We start from the raw sequence: 21687 nt of genomic DNA, 5'->3' as shown, positions 1-21687 counted from the left end.
CCAAAATTGCTCCAAACTTGGAGGGTTCAGGACTACTACCTTCCTTTCCAGGATGTCATATAATTTGGAGAGGACTTTTTTTTCTTAAACTTCAAATTTGTTCTACTATTAAAAAAGGAATATGAAGTCTCTGTTTACTTCAGCTGAGCCTGGTGTGGCCCCTGAAGATACTGCATCTGCCACACACGTGCTGTAACCCCTGTGGTGCTGCCAGTGCCCACCCTTGTGCTGAGACTTGCTCTTCAAACAGGCACGTGCTTGTCTCACTGTGGCTGCAGCTCCGTGTTGGCCTGAGTTCACATTCCTGGCTTCTGCAGGGCTAACTAATGGGCTGCCCAGGCTTCATTGCAGTGCCCCATCCTTGGTGATGGGACATGTCCCAGTTCACACCTCTGCTTTCATACGTGTTTGTGCTGCCAAGAATGATTGTTAGTTTTAAACAGGCTCTGAAAGCAGCAGCCAGCATTCCAAAGGGATACACAGGATGAGCTAGCGACAGCAGCCAGTTGGCATTTCCAACCCTGCAGTGCAAAAGGGGATGTGTTCTAAGCATTGAGACTTCTTGAATCTCTTGTGATTTTGTCAGGAATACAATTGAAAGTATCAGGATACGTACGCACAATCTCTTATTACTGTTTAAACTTAGAAAACAATACCATATCCTGTGCCAACAGAACTACTATGGGTTATGCAGAATTATTTGTCAGCTCTTTGGAATACCTTTCCTTTTCTGGACAATAAAATCACCATTTCTCCAGCTTCCAGAGAACTTCTATTTCTCTGTCTTTAAACAGATGTGTGAACCAGGTTATTCACCTATGACTACAACCAAGTCCTAGCTACAAGTTTGGGATTCCTGAAAGAAGTATTTCTGCATTTTGATTTATCTCCCCTGGCTATAAAAACAGTGTGTGTTTTTAAAGTCTTTTTAACATCTCTCAGTATGTGACCATACTAATGCAATCCTTTGTGATAAACAGGAATTTATTAAAGCATCCTGATGTCAAACCAAATTTTTTTATACCTCGTGAGACAAAAAGTGAAGACTTCGTAGTTTATAGAAGCCAAAAAATACTCATAGATTATACAGAGTAGGGTAAAAATTTTATAGCCTGTTTATCATGAAAAACTTGGGTGCAAACTAGCATAAAGGCAATGTCATTTTCTGGACCTATAGTGTTTCTGCTAAAAGTGCAATAGGACACTATAGGAGATGCAAATGCCTGCTAAACCGTGACAGCCTTAAGCAGTGACTGTAATGCATACAGCATGAAAAGCAATTTAACTTAATACCTCCAGTTCAGGTTTCAGCCTTGAGAAATCTGCATGTTCTTCTATTTGTGCTTAATGATGTTGTACAGCATTTGATACTTTTTGGGATCATTACAGTGTCAACTCTCCCATCTTGGCCAACTGGAAATTAAATTCTGTTTTCTTGTGGTCCCAACTGGATGAAATAGTTGCAGAGCTGAATAAAGCCAGGGTCCGGTTATATCCAGAAATTCAAAACTGCTTTGGCAATTTCAGCCTTTGTGAGTGTCCCTGAAGAAGACAGAGAAGGAAGGTCTTGGTGTGGGGCGTGGGACACAACTACTGTGGTGGTGACAAGATCTGCTGGTGCCCATGGTGCGCTGGACTCATTCCTAACATGGAAAGGCACTTCAAAAATATGGCACTTCCCCTATTCCTTTCTCTGTGACCTTTGCCTGCAGACTGATGTGAGCCATGGGCCATCTCTGGTTCCACCTTGTTCCTAGGGCAATTCAGAAATGCCCTAGGACCAAAGCTGAGTGTAGACATCCACGTACCCAGCCAGTGCCTTTGGCATCAGGCAGTCATGCTGGTCCTATAAATCTTCAAATGTCTTCCAAACCTAGCCAGGTGAAAAGCAGCACTGGGAACTCCCTGAGGGCATGGAATGGTGGGAAAAGTAAAATATCTCTGGTCTTACTCAGGCCAGGAGTTGTTGAGGCTGTATCTCCTATTTCTCATGCCAGTGACTGGGCTTTGATGCCCTAAAGTAGGCATAACTCTGCAACTCATTGCTCATCCCTGCTTCAAAGCACCAATGAAGCCCAGCCCACCCTACAGAGAGAACACCACATCCTGGATGCTTTGCCAACAAGCAGGTTTTAGGACCTACCACTCTGAAACTGGTTGTACTGGCAGCCCGTGGTGATGGAAGCATGGCTGTGATGGTGGGACTGGGATTTGAGGGGCCTGTTTTCTGCAGAGGTTTTGTGGGGAGCCCTGGTCAGCCCAGGTTCTGACCAGCAGCTCTGTCACTGCACAGACAGAAAACTGGCAGCAACTTCTGCCCCCGAACATCTGCATCCTCTCTAAGTTCTCTGGGCCTGTCAGGCAAACAGGTTGAAATGGCTCTGGTTCGAATTAGTCACACAGGGAATACAAACAAAGGCATCAAAACGTCCTTCGAAAACAGGGTTCCCACAGAAGATAAAAGGCTATGGAATAGTTTGTACAAGCCTAACTAACGGAGCTTTCACAGCACAAATATGACCCAGGAACAAGTCACTGTTTTTCAGGGGATTGTCTGGCCTTTGCCTTTACTCAAAGCCATGCCAAGTGCCAGTCAGTGAAGGAGCGGGCTCTGGCACAGGCAGGAGGGAGGGAGATCCATCTCAGATGTCCAGTATAGACTTCACAGAGTAGTTTGGTTGGAAGGGACCTTAAAGACCATCTAGTCCCAAGCCACCTGCCACGGGCAGGGACATGGTTCCACTAGCCCAAGTGGCTCAGAGCTCAACACGCCCTCTTTCAACAGCAACATCTCCTTCCAGCCCAACAGCAACAGACCCCTGCCTTTCCACTGGCATCTGCCCACTACATGCCAGTCCTCTAAAGGAGAACATATTAGAAGGACGTGGGTGGCAGTGGTCAGTCAGCAGTTTATCAGGCTGAAAACAAATAGGGAAATTCTTCACTTTCAGAAGAATGAAGGAAACCCAAGATTTGCATCAGTCTGAAAAGTATTGGAGGACTCATTAGAAAAAAGGGACTGCAGTCAGCCCAGAGTAAAGCTGCAGATCTGGGACTGAAACTGGACAGGTGGGAGAAATATTCACCATGCTGACAGGGAATCTGGTCCTCACACAGGAAACAAATTTTCCCTGGAATCAGTCAGATGTGGTCATGCCCAACTAGAGCTGATGTTTCTAATATTTGTTTCAGATTATTGTTGCTTTTCCTTCTCTGAACATGCTATGTTTTGCTTGTGTGACTTTTGCTATTATACAAACTAAAGTAACAATCTCTTCTTTTGTCTTATGCTCAGCAAATTGGGCAGCACACTTCACTGGGACCACAGAGCTCCAAACTGATGAGACAGGCATGAAAATGACAACAAGAGAAACCCCACTGTGTTTGCTCCAAGCCCAGCCAGCAGAGCCCCTATGCTAAAAAGTGACTTAGAATTGCAGGTTAGGACCAAACCCTGGATCCCATCTTTAGAATGGAAAAGCATTTATAAAGCAGGTGCCAAGATCTTGAACCTGTTAGCTGGTTTTCTATTGCATATTTGAAATTTCTGTCATTAAATGTTTTTTTTATTTGGAGGTGGGTATGGGAAAAGTATCTTTTTTCACTTTTAATGCTAAGCCAAAAATCCCAAACCTTCTCATGGTCCTCTTCATTATCCAAACACAAAATAGCTACCTCTCTCTCCCTTAAGTAAGTATAAACATTCTCTGCAAGCTAAAATGCCAAAACAATCAGGGGCCAACTTTAAGTACTAAAAGAAGTTTTACAGGAATGCTACATTTGACTGAAAGGAGAAAAAACAAGTATTACAGCAAAATGCTTCAGAGGAGTTAGCAAAGGACTGCATCTGGGTGGAGCCCTTGTGTCCTCCAGTCATTTCTTCACTCCAGTATCATGCAATGTTTTGTCACTTCACTTTTTGTGCTCTCCATCACGTAAGTTAATGCTTGCTCAGCCCAATTCCTTCCCCTAAGGAAACACAAGGATGTCATTTAGTGGTCTTGCAAGTTTTACACACAGCTTGTGCATATAGTGGTACTTGTGGGAGGGAAACAGCTCTTATCAGAGCCACTGATACAACTGGCAAAGGCAGTTTTTGAACATAAAGGTCCTTCTGAGATTTAATACATCACTACAACTTTGGTGGCATTGCTACCAAGATATGCTTCAGGTATTTGTTTGCAGTACTTCTTCCCTGCCCCTGGGTCTGTCCACCCTCTGCCAGTGCTGTCAGGCCAGGGCCTGTTGCCACTGAGGCCAATTCCTGGGCAGAAGCTGGTCCTACACACTAGTGAACATCGTTAATGAGCAGCAAATGGTGCATGTGCTCAAGGGCAAAAAGCTATTGCCACTGGACTGACCTGGTGGTGTGCTGCATTGCAACAAGTACAGATCAATTCCAACACATTTCTGGCTGCATGGGAAAAAAGACAAAGTTGTTTTCTTTCAGTTCACTGCTTCTCACACAAGTCCTTCCATTGGGGACTTAAAACCACACTTGTAGCCTTTGTTTAAACAGCTCCGAATTATAAACATGAAAGTGCAGAAAAAATTGAACAAGCAGACAGGACAGAAAAGTTGAATGAGCATTGGCTCTTCTTATTTTAATGAAGAAATATTTCAAGTTAATATCAGTGCATATTTAGAAATAGCATGTGATACTCCCAATGCCAAATACATCAGCAAATTACAGTTTCAAAACTTTATAAATTAATGGCAAGGAAAAAAAAGATTAACATAGAGAATAAGGTTCAAAATAAACATCCTGTTTGTTTGCTGCACTGTGTCAATTATATTCCTGGTACTTAAACAGCAAGAGAGATCCAATATTTCATGTAATTAGGCTCTCCAAAATAGCAGTTATTTTCCTACAAATGAATTAAGCATTTTGCATTTATTTTTGATGTATAATTAAATGTTATTCTTAGCTGTTACAAAGAAATTTAGCCATGTCAGAATAAAATTTCATTCCATGACTGAAAAAACTCACACTAACATAGGAACGTTGCCTTCTCATTATACCCACTGGTAACAGTCAGCTGAGAATAGGAAGAACTACATGTAAGCACATTTGGCTGTTACATAAAATGGCTTTTTTTTTTTTTTCACAGCCTCATAACAATACTGTTTTTCAACATTGTTCCCAGTCATTGTTTTTAAAATGGTTCATCAACATATCCTGAATCAATCACCGATATAAATAACTCCAGTGACAAAATCCATTATGGAAGGACACAGAACTGCAAACTGAAAGTTGTACTGAATGATTTTAAGGTGGAACTGTAATTCCTCTGTAATACTCTGTTGAAAACAAAAACAAAAACAAAAACAAAAACAACCCCACACAGTAAAACCTTTAATTAACTGGCAATGGTGGAATCTGAAAAACAGATATAATTTTAAGAGATGTTTAACTCACAATGGACTCTAAAGCAAGACAAATCGTACTGAAGCTAGAAAAAGATGCACATTTAAAGCTTGCAAGTGTGATATAAAAATATTCTCTAGTTTTTTAATTTTGATACAGGAGTCCAATTCCCTAATGGAAGAAGATAAAATACATCTTCTTTCCTACCCCATTGCTGTATATATAGACTGTTCCCTATGAGGAATCAGGAAATGGCTTTCCCCAACAATGATACCAGCCTTGGGAATCTCAGACTTTCACAGAGTTTGTTGATTTTGCTTTTTAAAGTATATTTTCAAGCAGGTGAAATACTGATAGGATATGCATTTCATTGATTATCTACGGTGCAAACCATATATATCAACCCCATAATTTCAACCTAAGTGCAGTCTGCATGGCCCAGAATGACTCAGAATGTACTGGGATACTACAGCACAGAGATGACTGCTAGCCTATGGAACACCAGACTAGATCAGGTTAGTGGGAAAGGCACACGCTCCAGATTTACCAGGAACACTGAAGGTTCCTTGTTACAGTGATTCCGTGCACTTCTCAAACAACAAGGTTTGCTTCCAGAAAACCGTGAGGTAACGGGAAACTTCTGCTTATGGCACATACACGTGGAGGAGGGGTGTGAGCTCAGCTGAACGCTCGTGCTGAGAGGGGTAATGCAGACACAAGGGAGGCTACAAGGGTTCTGGCCAGAAACAAAAACTTCACATTTCCTTACACTGCACAAATTCCTTTTATGCACAAATGTGAGGTGCGCAAAATAAGCTGTTTGCTCGGTACCATTTAATGTTTTGCATATGTAAAATAATCACCTAATACTGCAATATAATCAAAAGTCATGCACTAGATAAACAGAGCTTCTTCCCCATGAACAGTAGTTCTCAGGAACATTTTATGCTGCTTCTGGTAACATCTCATGATTTGCCAGCTTACACAGTCCCTTTTAAAGAACACAGTATTTAGTGAAAACTGAAGAGCAAAATTAAGAAAAAAAAAGGAAAATTTTGATTTTAGTTGCGATACAGCTGGGATAGATGCAACTGAGCTGCTGTAATGCACCAAAGAGTAACAAAAATTCAACATGAATATCAGAAGAATAAATATATACCCTAAATTAATCTCTGTAAATACATTCACAGGTCCACATAAGACACCCTTATGCATAACTCATACTTTTTCAAATCTGCAGAAAGAGATAGATGTTAGTTCATGGGGAAAGCAATTTATCATATGACTAGGTTTATCTGTCATTATTCCAGCAAAAATCAGTAGCAAATTTGAAAATCTACATTTATTTTCCCCAGACCAACCACACAGAGGCTTAAGTCACAAAATCTATTATTTCCAATATTCGATCAATAAGGCTTTATTTACACTTTTTTCTATAAAGTCAGGAAAAAATTTGGTGTAATGTGCAAGAAAAGACTGCACATTTCACTGATTGGAGACTAACATCTGCTTATGGTTTAATGCTAACCCACAGGCAGCCAATTAAAGTTCCATATATCCATGTTTTTACATATAGTTTCCTTCCTGATTCTGTCAGAAGCATACTAGCAGTCAGGCCACCTAAAAACAGCAAAGATGGCAAAGTTTTCTTGAGGCTTAGTTTGGAATGAACACTTTTCCCAGGGAACTTATTTCTTCTTTTAGAATCCTTTGCATCATAAAATTCTATTAGTAACCTATAAGCAGAGAAAAAGGAGATGGTCAAAGTCAGACAGTAAGACATTTTAAGCAAACTTACTTTCATCCAGTAACTGCTTCTAACCAAAAATTTTTAGTAAATGATTTCATAATATGTAGCAGCTCCTCTGTAACAAGTTCAAACAATGAGTACACCTTACAAATATGATGCATGTCAAAATACTCAACCTGAACCCTTGGAAGCATTAAGGCCATATTTTCCTTGTGGACCAACTGCAACAGTGAATATGAAAGTAGACAAGAATTGATTTCTTTCAGCATTTAGCAAAAAAGTCCAGAGCAGTGTACAATATTGTATGACAAAGCAATACACTGTGCACCAAAGGAGGAGGAAGTATCTTCATAAAATAAATTAATAAATAACAAGGACATCCAATACACTGAATATATTGGAAGCTAAACATGCAAGAGTAAGATGCTGCATTACTGGCTTAGTAGTAACCTTTTTCCTCCTAGTTTTTAAAAACAGTAATAAATGGGTCTGGAAATTTTGAGCTTTTGTTTTAACTATCTCTCAATTTGCTTGACAGACTATTTGGTCCCAGGCAAGATGTTCCAGTGAACAGGAGCTTACAATGACACATGGATGATTCAGTTTTGTTCACTTTCACTAGATAACTAAAGGGACAGACATTGGACAGCCTTTTATTTTATGTATCAGCTCCCTGTCTATTTAAATTAAATTCAAACTTTCTATTTTTCAAAAGTAGTGATCCTAAATGTCTAAGACACTTTAGAAACAGTGTCATATTTACAGACAGTCATGTTAACTTCTATATGAATTCAAAGTTCTCAGGAGAAATGAATACATTTTTTACTTCCATGGAGTGTGAGACTGGCAGAACAATATTAAAGAACCAGGGAAATTTCTGTCTCACTCAAAGTATTCAAGGATTTAGAAAGTAAACAGATTCACCTCCCTTAAGTAGGACTTCAGGTCTGGCAAATTAAACCATCATCTCTCAAAGAATACTTAAATCCTACATTTAGACACAAAGTCCTTCTGGAGAACAAGGTCCCCCAGGATCTGCTGCATATGCTCACTAGTGACCTTATCTGGAGATGCTGGAGGAAGCCAGGCACTTAACTTCTGCCACAATTCAAAAATGGACAAATGAAACTTCTACTTCACCTTGTTTCCCCGGTGAAGGTAGGAATTTTGGGGTTAACTGTGTTTTTATCCAGTCGCTGTCTGGATGAAGATTTGTAAACAATTTTGGCAGAAGAGATTAGATCAAGACCTGCCCCTCTATCACTCCAACTTAACACTGATTACAAGGGCAGAATCACACTGCTCTTTCTTGCTTGCCTACCACAGGCATCTTACATTCCTGTGCAGGACTTAACTACGAGAAGATGAATGGAGAGTATTCAGATGAATGAGTCTTGCCTGCAACATGGACTCACATTTCTTCAATCTAAAGAAGGACAAAACCTGAGGAATCCCAACCTCCTGAGCAAAAGGTTTAACCACAAGGTCACATTATATTGTATTATAGTACATTAACAGGAGTACCAACATCACCCCCTTTTCAGAGAGCCCTATAGCAGGCACCACTTGGAACACAGAAATCATGGGTATATTTATTAATATAAAAGCAATAAGATAGAGTCTTGAAACAGAAAGTTCTACGTATTTCTACTCACTTATCCTTTATTTCAAAACGCTCATGAAGCCACCTTCTCATATACATCTGCTCTTCTGGAATGTCCTTCAGATCAATTCGGTCAATGAAAATATGAACTCTTGGGCATTCCTTACAAAGAAACTCTAAGAAGAGAGCAAAGCAATAATGACTGAGTTACAAAAACACTGAGTTATAAATACACCAAAAAAAGCTGACTGTAAGTGCCTTGGAAGCCTAACTTCAGTGCTCAAAAACCTTCCCTCCTTATGTTTGGATCCTGAGCACTTCACTGAACTTAGAAACCATCTGCCCTCACACTTGAAATGGTGGACCACTATCATGCACAACACGGAAGAACTGTCCAAATATGCATCTTGTTAACTCTAAAAGGCTGTGCTTGAAAATATTACCCTCTACTTTAGTAGCAATCTACTCACTCAGTAGTGTCAGATGCAGTAACTTTGATGTCATAAATCCTGCAATTTTGTTTAAGTTAGTAATCCTCCTTGCTTGTCCTTTTTAAAAACTAAATTTTGTTTGCTGCTGAATGACAAAATTGGAATTATAGTGATTTCCCAAAGCATCTCCAAGAGAAAGTATGCTTCAGTTTAAGCAATAATCTGTAATTAAAAAGTGTAATAGGATAAAAGACTTAGAACAAAATGCTGCTTTCTATTTTGTATCCCTTCCTTTTTTTTCTGTCTCACAGAGCTCGAGACAGCCCTATTGCAAACTGCCTCCCCCCTGCCCCCAAATGCCATTTCCTCAATTTATCCCTAGACAAACTTACCAAGCAAGCATTAAGGACAAACAAAACTCCATTACTCAAATGGCCTCGTGGGATTTCTTACAAGTGGTAAAAATACTGGGCATGATTACTGTAATATACGACATGTTGTAAATGCAAAATCCTGCACAGGTAACCATTCATATCTATCAGTGGCAAGGGGTATGGCAGTAACCACAGTAGCCCTGGCCAGAGATTTGCATGATGTGAGGATAGAAGTCCTCAGAAATTTGGATAGTAATCCTATTTTGAAAAGAGACCAGAAGTGCCTTCCTACAATACATGCAGGCAACAAATGTAACACAGACTGGGTGGTCCCTTTAGGTTGTTGACATTTTTCGGACAGCAGTGCAAATCCACAGAAGACTTTGACCTGTAACTGTAAGGGGTATCTGGAGGAATGAATCTGCAAATAAATTGTTACAGCATGTACATCTTTATTGTTGTCTGCCAAAGCAGATATCCCCCATTTGTTTTTCATCTTTACAGGATTATTGATTTGTAAGGACTCTGCTGTAAAAACAGTCCTTATCACATACTAGAAATTGCCTTAAGGAATTTTAAAAGCCTGTTCATGCAAATGTGTGTGTGTACTTGCAGAGGGGGAGGGAAGGAGAAGAGATAAAGAGATCCCTAAGGTCTTGAGGTGCTTGGATACAGAAATCTGTGAGGTGCTGTGTGGCTGTGTCCGGATGTCATGCACAGAGCCCGCAGCGTAAAGGGAGAACACGGCCCCGCAGCATCAGCTGGGGAGCTGGATGAGGGCTCCATCCAGGCACGAGTCTACCTCTTGGCCATGGAGCAGCAAACACAGCTCTTGCCAAGAGGCTTCTGGTAGAACCTTCTCCTAGCTATTAGATGGCAGTTAAGTATATAAGATGGCAAGTTAAGGACCTGGAATGATGGTATATGTAGACATTTCCTTCAGATTTATGTGCAGTGCTTTTACTAACCACAAAGAAATCAATATTATCTAAAAGAAATTTTTTTTTCTCTTGCTTTAATGCAAAGAAGGGATTTTGCAGGACTGTTTCTCTAAAGATATTATCCAGGCCACTACATGAAGGTCAGTGACTATATGGGCACCTAAAAGCATTCTATTAATATCTTAAAGTGATAGATGTATTATCCATGTCTTAAATGCTTATAATGTTCATGATGTACAAATCCTCTTTTGAGTGGCATTACCTATTAAGTGGAATATTCTAACCATATGCAAAACTCTCTAGAAAACAAATGCTTGGAAGCCAGATGATCTGGTCTTTTCAGAAAAAGTAATAGGCTCCTATATAAAGCATCTATGGTATGCATATTCAGTTAGAGCTGAAGATTGAGCTTCAAAAGATACTTAAAACATTCTGTGCATTGTATAGTGTATGTTTCTTTTGCTTCATAGCACATGGGCTGTTCTGTATAGGAACAAATAAGTCCTTAGTGATGTTACTTATAACTCTGTTATAAATTATTAAGGAAAATTATAAACAAATCAAAACTCAAGACATAAGTATTTAAAAATAAACACTTTCCCCCACAAAAGCTGAAGTGTAGCAATTCTATAATTCTACTTAGAGAACAAAATCCCCATCTCAAATACCTGAGTGTTGCTGCTGGCTTTCCACCTCTGGCCCAAGTTCCAATGCAAGCTGATTCTTACCAGTTCCCACCCTGGTCTTCTTCAACTACTCTAAATTGAATCCCCATATGTGAAGGTCCTAAACTTTGTCATTATTTGCCACCTTTTATGAATCCCACTGCTTTTTCCAACAACCTCACCCTCCCTTTTGAGTTTGACTTAGTTCAGCCTCACTCAAGGCTGTGTGATCTGCTACTTCAGGTACTACCCTGGGGAAGGTCATGATTCCCACACATTGATTCAAAGCCCGTTTATCCAAAGCCTGGGTATTCAGGACATCTGCAGATGACACTGTAATGCATGCAGTCAGCCAAGTGAGGTAATCTGACTAGTATTTAATTATCCAATTCATGTCAGTGTTTAATGCAACTAACCAATCTACAGTGTTACAGCAATCACATAAGAACACCATTGGATAAGGACAACATATTGGAGGTTGATTGTGAGAAGAAACAGCTGGATTTTATCACCATAACCTCCAAAAGTTTGTGGTGGTCCCATGACCCTTAATTTCACATTAGCTTAACTCCCAAAAGGCTTATGTAATTAAGCTAAGAAACAAAATCTTATTGAAGCAATTTATTATGCACAAATTACATCCAACTTCAGGGACACTAGCCCTTAAGGCCAACATCTGACAGGCTTTTCAGATTCCTAAACTTGCCAGAATTTGTTATAATTAACAGCAGGAACAAGCAAGCCTGAACTTTCCTTCAAGAGACAAAACAGAAATGCAAATCAGACATTAGAAGCAAACATCATGTTGGGGATAGCATTAGTCAAGAACCCTGTACAATTTGGGTTAAATGAACACTAACAACTTTTGTGTGGGAGCCAAATGGACTGGCTTTCGTGTGGGACATAATTTCCTAATAAAACTTTCTATCTGGCTAAATAACAGATACAAGCACAGAATGTTTATAATGCTTCTAGTGACCAAGCACAGCAGAAAGAAGGAATTGAAAATTGTAATAAAATGGATTAAACATTTTTTGTTATTGAACTGTGACACTGAACTGTATCCCTCCTTCAGTGAGACAGGATTCACACTAACACAAGGCTTCAGAGGGGGGACCACTGCAGCACTGGGATTAACAAACAAGGTGCAACAGACTCCAGGAAAGAAATTGAATCCAAGGAATTTTTAATTGGAAACCAATATTTGGGGCTCCTGCAAAATTCTACCAGTTCTCAACTGCTCACCTTCAAAAGCCAATTAACTCTCTTTGGAATTACTAGCATTACCAGGGAAACTGAGGGAGGAGAGAAGCTCTGAAGCACAGATTTTTCTGTAACTGAGAAGGGACAAACAACTGGCCTCAGACTACCTTCCCCTTCCGAACCACATAAATTCATTCCACCACTCCAAATTATTTGCCTTGTCCCTTAAGAAAGTTGTGACAGCAGTGTTACACTTAAACAGATATTGCAGTTTTCAATTACTAATGAAATCTATTTTTATATGCACTTTAAATATGACAGCAATAAAGTAGCTCAGATTTCAACCTCCTACACCGACTCTTCCACTGCAATGTAATTGTTGCCAAAGTCCTTCAAAATTAAGAATGGACAAACTGAGGCCTTCTGTCTACTTTGAGAGTGCTCAGATCTCTCTGTTTTAATAGATTTCAGTAATATTTGTGATAAACTGATAGTGATATCACAGGAAAAAGAAATCTGAATAATGTATATTTATTCTAAATAACTAGCATTTCAAATGTGTAAAAATACATCTCTTCAGTAAGAGAACACTGTGTGTTGTGATTTGTATAGTTTTACAGGCAAAACCAGCAGAGACATTCTTCTAAACTGTAGATTCTTTCTCCACTTCTTAAACTTGCATTAATCTGGACTTCAGCATTCAGCTACCAAAGCAGTTTGTACACTACGTCCTCTTCAAAGAGAGAAATCCCATCTCTCCACTTCCATTTACTTTGTACACCAAATTAACAATCAAACAGCAAAACAAACATAAATTTAAGTGCTGCGTTGTTTCTCAGCTTCATGCTTTCCATCATCCCAAGCTGAGCTGACAGGAAACTATTTCACGACTTGCTCTAACAAAATAAAGCAGCAGTAGAGCACAGGAGCACTAGACAGGAAAGCAAACATCCCGGGCAGCGGTGGAGGAGCAACACCTGCGAGTACCTGCGAGTAGTGAGGATGTAGGAAGTGTGGAGGGGATGCTGTGCAGCCCAGACTGAAGCTCACAGCCAGGAAACAAGCCTGCACTTGAGGAATAGAGCTCTCAGGAATGCTGCCGGTACCTTGTGCAAGGACTTACATGCACACAGAGATCAGTGAGCCCCTGCATGCACAAGGGGCACAGTGTAAGGAGGGTACAGCTCAGGAGATGGGGGATGTTTTGAAGTGGGAAATGGGATGCGCCTGCATCATTATTAGGCCAAGGTGCTGGCCATGAAAAGTGAAAAATCGGAGACTCTTTCTACTGGCAGTTGGGCAAGACTGAAAGTCAGAAAAAGCAACTTGCTCAGATGGATGTAACATGAGGTGGATGTAGCTAAATTCGCTGTGGGGGCAGATTCAGAAGTGCCTCTGTACCAACATGAGGAGCCTAAATATGAGGTCATTACAAGAATTACTGGCACCTAGAGATCACTCCTTCCTGTAACACAGGCATCCTGGTGGGCTTGCAGGAGTGGGCAATGTTAGCAGACTACCAGGAATGACAGAAGAGGATGTACAAGTGAGGGTAGGGTGCTGTGCATGAAAGATTATACAAAGTATAATAGCTTTATATAATAAGGAGACAAAAGCACAATAAAGTCCTTGTGGATGGAAAATCCAGGTTCTACTAGAATATATATAAGATAAATAATAAAATTACTTCCAAGTAAGCTTAATAATAGTGAGCAGAAACTGTGAAACCAGACTAGGACCTGCAAGTTCAGGAATGATAGCAGGAGGCTGAGATTTCAGCTACCTTTATTAAACTACATTGATACTTCAGCAGGATAAGCAGGGAGAAAAATCCCAAATAAACCCAAACCAAGATGACCCAACCAATTGGACAAAAACATCAGAGAAGAAAAAAAAATATTTCCTGGAAGAACTAGTAAGTAAGAAAACCCACAACAAAAGATGCTGTTCCTGGTGTGTTCTTGCTCTGCAACCACAATACAATTAATTTCAGTGCTGTAGAGAAAGAATCCAGCACAGAAATGCAGAATTCTTTGGGTTGGCCTCTTCTCCCAGGCAACTAGTGACAGGGCAAGGGAAATGGCCCCAAGGCACAACACAGGAAATTCAGGCTGGATGGATATTAGGAAAACCTTCTTCACTGAAAGAGTGGTCATGCATTGGAACAGGCTTGTCCAGGGAAGTGGTGAACTTGTAATCCCTGGAAGTGTTCAAAAAATAAGCAGATATGGCACTTTGTGATAAGGTTTAGAGGGTGTGGGTGGTGTTTGGTTGAAGGTTGAACTTCAGGATCTTAGAAGTTTTTTCCAACTTTAATGATTCTATGAATTAAAGGAAGTACACAATGGGAGGGAAGGCAAAGTGTCAAAACACCCTAAAATATACAGTCCAAAAGAAGGCAACCTAGAAGCTATTAAAAAACTCACCAAATACCAAACCCCAGAAAAACTTGTAATAGAAGCTTGCATAAAACATGTGTAACACTGCCAAAGGAAAAGTCTGTGTGGGTCTGAAAACCAGCTGTATGACTTTAATGGGAAAATCAAGGAGGCTACCATGATACTCATACCTTCTTCTCCCCTCTGAGGAATGGAAAGCATGTCCAAATAAGGAAAGACCACAAAACTGCTCATGCCAAATGTAAACATAAACTTAAGAGGACTGAAAATGAACTTGAAAAATGGAATTTTTAACTTTTTTCAGTATATTAAAAGCAGTAAACTTGATAAACCACTGGTAGGATTGCTGGATGATAAAAGTGTGAAGAGCAGCGCTCATGGTCAAGTATAAGCCCATCCAAGAGAAGCTCATATATCTGCTTGCATAATTCTTTCTTGTTGAAAATGTTTGATTCCTACACCCACTGCATTCTTTGTACCAGATCATTCAAAGGAACTAGATCAATAAGTAAATAGACAGAAAATATTAGACTAAATATAAATAAACAAGTCAGATGTCAGGAAGTCACCAAGACCAGACAGCATTCATCCAGAAGCTCTCAAATGTGGAATTTAAAAACAAAGATGTGTAACCTATCATCACAAACAGCCATTGTGCCAGAAAAATTGAGAGTTTCCCTTCTACAAACGAGGACTTTAGAGATGATGCTGGGAAATACAGAAATACAGACCAGAGTCTTACATCACTGGGTAAGATAACAGGTCTGTAACAAAATCATTGAGCACACAGATAATCACAGTCTGTTGAAAAAGATTTGGTGGGGATTCTGTAAAGGGAAATCCTGTCCCATCAACTTGCTGGATTTCTACAACAGTGTCAAGGACCAGGTGGATAAAGGGGATTCACTGGACTTGATATTTTTGAATTTTCATAAAGCTTCTGACAGGGTTCCACATTGAAGGCTATTAAAAAAATAAAGCTGCCACAGGATTAGAGGAAATGATGTTTTAAAGACTGAAAGCTGCTTAAAGGAGAGGAAGCAAATGGAAGGCCTTAGGGATGGAAAGGACTTGGCCACTGGGGTCCTCCAGGATTGATGCCAGGATTGGTTTTACTCGGTCTTATGACTGATGAGTTGAAGAAGGGAGCAAACTGTGAATGCTCCAGTTTTTCACATCTCTTTCAGAAGACCCTGAGCTCTTTTGGGTAGTCAAATGTTGGCTGAACTTCAAAAAGCCCTCAAAGCTGAACAAACAGGGTAAAAATGTGGCAGCCAAGCTTCAGTGTAAACAAACATGGGGAAAAAAATAACTGAAACCTTGATTACATGATGCTTAACTTGGAATTGGTGGTTACAATCTGGGAGTTGCTGACCCTTCCCTAAAATCATCCTCTCAGCAGCAACCCCAAATCCCCCAAATACTGGGCAGCTTGAGGAAGGACATCAAGAACAAGGCAAAGAGAGTCACTCTACAGATAAAGATTATGAATCCACATTTTAAATATGGTGTGTAGTTCTGGTCTCTGCATCTGAAGGAGGATCTAGTGGACTCAGAGGAGGCCACAGAAAAGACCAACTAAAACATTTAAGGAGGAAAAGTACCTCCATTACAAAAAAGGAGACATGAAAAAGGCAAATTTTCAGTTTGGAGAAGGGAAGCAGAACAAAGGATATGACAGCTTAAAAAAATTTATATATATATATATTCTAAAAAAATTCCTGAAGATGGCAGATAAGAACTATAGTTCCACAAATCCTGAAAATTCAAGGGTAAATAATCACTTGCCTGTATCTTCCTGAAGATGCTGAGATCTAAAGAATCTTAGAAAATGGTATCTATAGTTTGCTACACTGATATTAACAATGGAGAGCAGCACAGTGTCATTGTAAGTTGTCTTGCTCTTCTGATGAAGACCCACAGTACTTGCACATTATAGCTCACTGAAACAATCTTTGAGTGGCTTTAATCTGTTATTCTAACAGCTGCAGTCTGGCCTTTGTACTGCTCTGTAACAATATGTGAATGTTGTATGTTGGCTGAGTTAGCAGGAGGTTTTCTACAAAAGTGTAACAGTTTTGATCAATAGGCTGCCAGGAACAGAACCTGGATCAAGTTAGGTCTATGGATTACATCTAAAGGGTTATCCCACCATTGGTAACTAAAAGTGAGCAAATTCAGGAGATATCTGTGTCTTTCCTGGAACATTTTTAAAGTTTCAGAAGTGAAAAAAAAAATCAAACTAGACAATTAAGAAAAAAAGCAACAAGAAATACAAAGAGTGGACCAGTTCAAAACTATGTTCTCTATAGCAAAAACACAGGATCTGTTAGGAACTATGCCAGTGCTGCTAGCATTGATGTTTTTGCCTTTCTTTCAGTCTGTTTTGATAACAGGGAACAGCACCACAGAGTAGAAGGAAAGGATTGTGATGCATAAAACCCCCAAAAATAAACACAGACTCTCAAAGCAGCAACATATTTTTGGCCAAATCTGACGGTGTGAAGAAGTTAAAGTTGTTTTTGTTATCCTCAGGGTTTAGATACACTTTTGCATAAAGATCAGGAGTTCCTTGAGCCTTTGTAAATAAATGGCTGCTTGGGGAGTGGAATGCTTCCTCTCACATGTGCACGAGGTCCAGGGTGCAGGGTAATTTTATTTATCTCCAGTGTAAATACTTTCAAGAGCCTCTTGTGTAGCAGAGGTTTCCTGATGACCATTTGTTTTCAAATCCCAAATTCCCAAAGGGCAGCTACAGATGCTTACCTTCAGTAAGAGCTGCTTGGGAATAACTGAGATACACAATAATCTGGTTTACAATCAGAGAACACATGCCTGGGGCTCAGAACGAGTTGCAGAGGGTCATTACCCCCACCAAGGGGGTGTGAGCACACAGATACAGTGCCCACAGGTGTCTGTGATTTGGGAAAAGTTAGACACATTTACGGTTGCCTGAATCTTGCATTCTTCCTTAGGCATCCAAGATTGGCTGATGGTGGAGACAAGAAACTGAGTCACAGGAATTCCAAACACAGTTGACATCTTTGTGTCCTTGTTTTCAGATAGATAAAGAAGCAGAGGTGCTACTCATGCTCAGACTGACCTTCATTTTCTCTGATGAAATACATCAAGGCTTTCATACACTCCCATAAACTGATGCTGCTCTTTGGTGACATGCTGTTTTTGACCAGAAGTAGAATGTTTAATTCTTACAGCATGAAAGGCCTAATCTACATCCTTTGGTTACTCTAAAACAAATGACATTTACTCTTCAATATTCTTCCATGCAATAGAAGATGACAGCTAGCACAGATCTGAAAAGATTATTAGTAATTTCATAACTATAAAACTTCCTTTGGACTGTTTCATACTTCTGTTAATGTTTATCAGCTTAATAATTTAACTTTTTAATTCTTTCTTTGATGGTTACATCTGTAACCATGTGCTTGTTATCCTTCTTTGGACCTGGAGAGACAATGGATGTGAACAAATTTGGGCCACAGTCCAGACAAAGACTGTTTTCTATTGCTCCAGTTTCTTGTCTATAGTCTTGTCTTTTCTATAGTCCTAACAAAACTGCAAGCTTTGGGAAAAGTGTACTTCCCCCGAGGGAAGTTAGGCCAATCTGACCTCCTCAAATTATACTGATCAAAGTGATGTACAGATTTTCAGAAATGCTCACATACACAGGCTTTCAAAGTGTTTGTTCTGGAACTGATATACAGCAGAGTCAATAACTCTCAAGAATTCCTCTGACTTCTTTAAGACAGAGTCTATATATACTGGCTATTTTTATTCAGTGTTTATCATTGTCACATGCTGCTATTTCACACACTCTTTCATCTACAATGGCCAGATAAATACCATCTGGTTACACTAAAGCCTTCAGGCAGAATAATAAAGATGTAGATGTGTACATAATGCTCTTTCAGGTGCAAGAATGATAACAGTTCCCATGTCCCACGAGACCTGCCTTTTAACACCAGACAAAGCTAGATGTGAACGTTTAGCACATTTATTCAGAAGGGGGGAACACCACATTCTCATCCTTTCTTCCCAAACTTATTTCTGCTTTTCACTTGATGACAGTGTAGTAAAACAGTATCAACAAATTCAAAAGTTTCTTGTTCTCCTTTTCCCTTCTAAACCTAGGATGTCCTTCAGCTGTGCTGCAGTGCCCACATGATTATTAGCATCTTATTCTAATGACCACAAATAAATAGTGCCTAGCAGCCTGGTCCTCCCCAGGCAGGACCATGGCGTTCTGGCATTAATGATCTGGACAAGCCATCTTCAGGAGTAGAGAGAGGGGAGAAATCTGTGGGAAATTGCTGTTCTTTGGAAAGGCTGCCATGTGCCAGATAAACTTGCACCGGAAATGTACCAAGATCCAAACTTGTAATAAAGGGAATGAACAAATGGTAGGAAAAAAAAAATCATCCATTGGTTACAGCTGGATGTGAAGCAACAGCAGAAAGCAACATCCCTGTGTAAAGCTAATCCAGTCTTAGTCACTGTCAAGGACTAATCAAATCTGATGTCTTCTAAAACAAACTTGCCACTGAAAAGTGCCAAAAAAATATTAACATGCATAAGTAGTGACAAAAAGCTCAACACATTTGGAAGTATATACTACAACGATTTGCCTGCTCTAAAATGGCACCATGTTATATCAGGTATGTTTGGCATTCACTGCTCTTATGGTGAAACCCATACTATGCTGTGTTTTAATCCTATTGAGCAAGTCAACAGTAGATTTAAAATTGCTGGACTTAAAAAAAAAATTCAAAAATTGAATTTTGCTAAGAAAGACTACTTAGATGAAAAGTTGCATACTACAAAATTTAAAAAGCAATTCACCCTTTCTTCATATTTTTTCCTGTTCACATTTTGCCAACAATTTCTCAGACAAAGTGTGCTAGTACTCCTCACACTAAAGTCACTAAAAGGTTCTTCTTAATCAGTTTTGTTTACTACTGAACACAACAGCCAAGAGCTGATGATGTCCCAGGTAAGTATGGGTTTTTCCTAAAATGGCACAGGCTCTTCTGAGGAATTGAGATTTGTAGAACTGAAAGCAAAATGCATTTCAAGAAATACTGTATCTGTGTGGAATTCAGATTTCATTCACATGGGAAATGTCATAGTATGGGAAATAAAGTCCTCAAGTAAAGTTGTGTTTATCAGAAGTTTGTTTTCCATGCAATAAATTTCCATCAGTGATGCTGGATTGAAAAAGACATGTCAACCTTATCTTTTAAAAATTACCAGGATTGCACTGCCACTTTATTCCGATGAGAATGGAAAACAAAATTCTCAACCAGCCCTGACACAAATATGAAATGTTCATATGAAATAGGATGTCCTTTTCATGTGTGCATAACTCAATTTAGCACTGTGAAAGCGAAATAATGCTAAAAAATGTCACATGCATAAGTATGCCTAATTCATTTCTTGTTATGTTCCTGACAGACCAGTCGCTGGACTTCTGCATAACGAATGGTGAAATGATCTTGATCTCTTACAACAGAAATTGTTTTTCTGTCACTCTCTGTCTGGAGAGCCCAAAAGAATGACAACTATTTTCCACCTTGTAATTCATAAAGTGTTCTTAATCTACATAATTTATATTATATGAAATACAGGTGACTGCCACAATAGCATGGAATGTGATGTTGATCTATCATGGATCTATCATTTATCTGCTCTGTAAGGGGTAACAGCTGGTTGGCTGCACTTCATTCTGTATTACTGCCTTATTTTTACCCCAAGGCTGAGCCACTAATTACCCCAGCCCTAACAGTAAGCCTGGCTGAAAGATATGCCTGGACTGCTGCCATGGAGGCTCCAAAAGGCTGGATGTGGAGTGGCCACCCCAAAGCATCCGATTCCTGCTTGACACCAGGGAAATTCAGCTTGTTGGTTCCCTTTCCATAATTATATCATGCTTCATGCAAACCATAAGGTTCAATAGGTGAAGAGGTCTTGTAAGGAATTTGAACATTTGCCATCTTATCATTAGGTAATGACATTTTAATAGTTTAATTAACCATTAGGCAGTGAGAAGTTCAGCATGAGAATGGCTGAAACTGCCTAGTAATTAAGTCATGAAACAAGATATGCTGCAGGGAAGGAGAAACAATCCTATTTGTTTTGAAGGGGGTCTTAAGGTTGGGTGATGGGACAAGAAGGGGGCTGCTCAGTCTCCAAAGGTACAACAAAAGGGTCAGAAGGCATTTAAAAAAACCAAAAAACTGTAAATAATAAAAAGAACTTTTGATATTAAAAATGCTCATTAGGAACAAGATGTACATAAAATAAAACCATCCTAAGACATGACAGTAAAATACAATGTTGACAGTTTTGTTTCTCACCTATCCTGAAGAATTTTAAACAGAGTGAAAATGTAAAAATAGACAACTGCAGAACTTCTAATCAACTAGCACCTGGGAAGCAGTGCATGTGACACAAGAAGTTACACCTGCTAATGAAGTGATATGGAAACAGCTGCACTACAAACTATTTTTAGCAGCAGAAGGAACAAGTCCCAGTGACACTGGGTGAGCTGAGGAGCAGAGAGTTAGATAAGTTCCCTGCAGGTCCCTCAGTCTACACCGATCCCTCAGCCAAAACTCTGGAGAGCTCTGTGGAACTACTGTAGCTGTTTTTTCCCCACTTGGTATTGGTAGTGCAAAAGACTCTAAAGTGCCACTTTGAGCCAACCAGCAACAGACAGTCAGGCACAGATACAGCTGAGTAACACAGCAACTACAAACGGAAAGAAAGATGATATCTGGCACTCCAGTAACAGTGCAGGCAAATTATTTACTTAGGAATAAATTATCAGTCCACCACCAAGCATAATAAACAGCAAACCCTGAAGTTCTCTGTCCCCAAGTTTTCCCCAGCAGAAACTCCATAACATGTTTTCTGGTTAGAATACTCAAGGAATG

General features: G+C 39.7%; 1 protein-coding gene across 1 annotated transcript in view; it reads right to left on the bottom strand.

Moving 5' to 3' along the window:
• Positions 1–4574: 4574 nt before the first annotated feature.
• Positions 4575–21687, bottom strand: part of AGPAT5 (1-acylglycerol-3-phosphate O-acyltransferase 5) — a 54512-nt gene continuing 37399 nt past the window's right edge. The window contains exons 7-8 of the mRNA XM_066547296.1: positions 8774–8897; positions 4575–7104 (exon numbers count right to left, since the gene is read on the bottom strand). Coding sequence (XP_066403393.1) covers positions 6879–7104; positions 8774–8897 — 350 coding nt within the window. The 3' untranslated portion in view covers positions 4575–6878. The remainder of the gene's footprint in view (positions 7105–8773; positions 8898–21687) is intronic.

Source organism: Molothrus aeneus, chromosome 3, assembly GCF_037042795.1.
Source record: "Molothrus aeneus isolate 106 chromosome 3, BPBGC_Maene_1.0, whole genome shotgun sequence".
Lineage (NCBI taxonomy): Eukaryota > Metazoa > Chordata > Aves > Passeriformes > Icteridae > Molothrus > Molothrus aeneus.
Note: the sequence above shows the minus strand (reverse complement) of the source record. Positions and strands in the feature narration are given on the sequence as shown.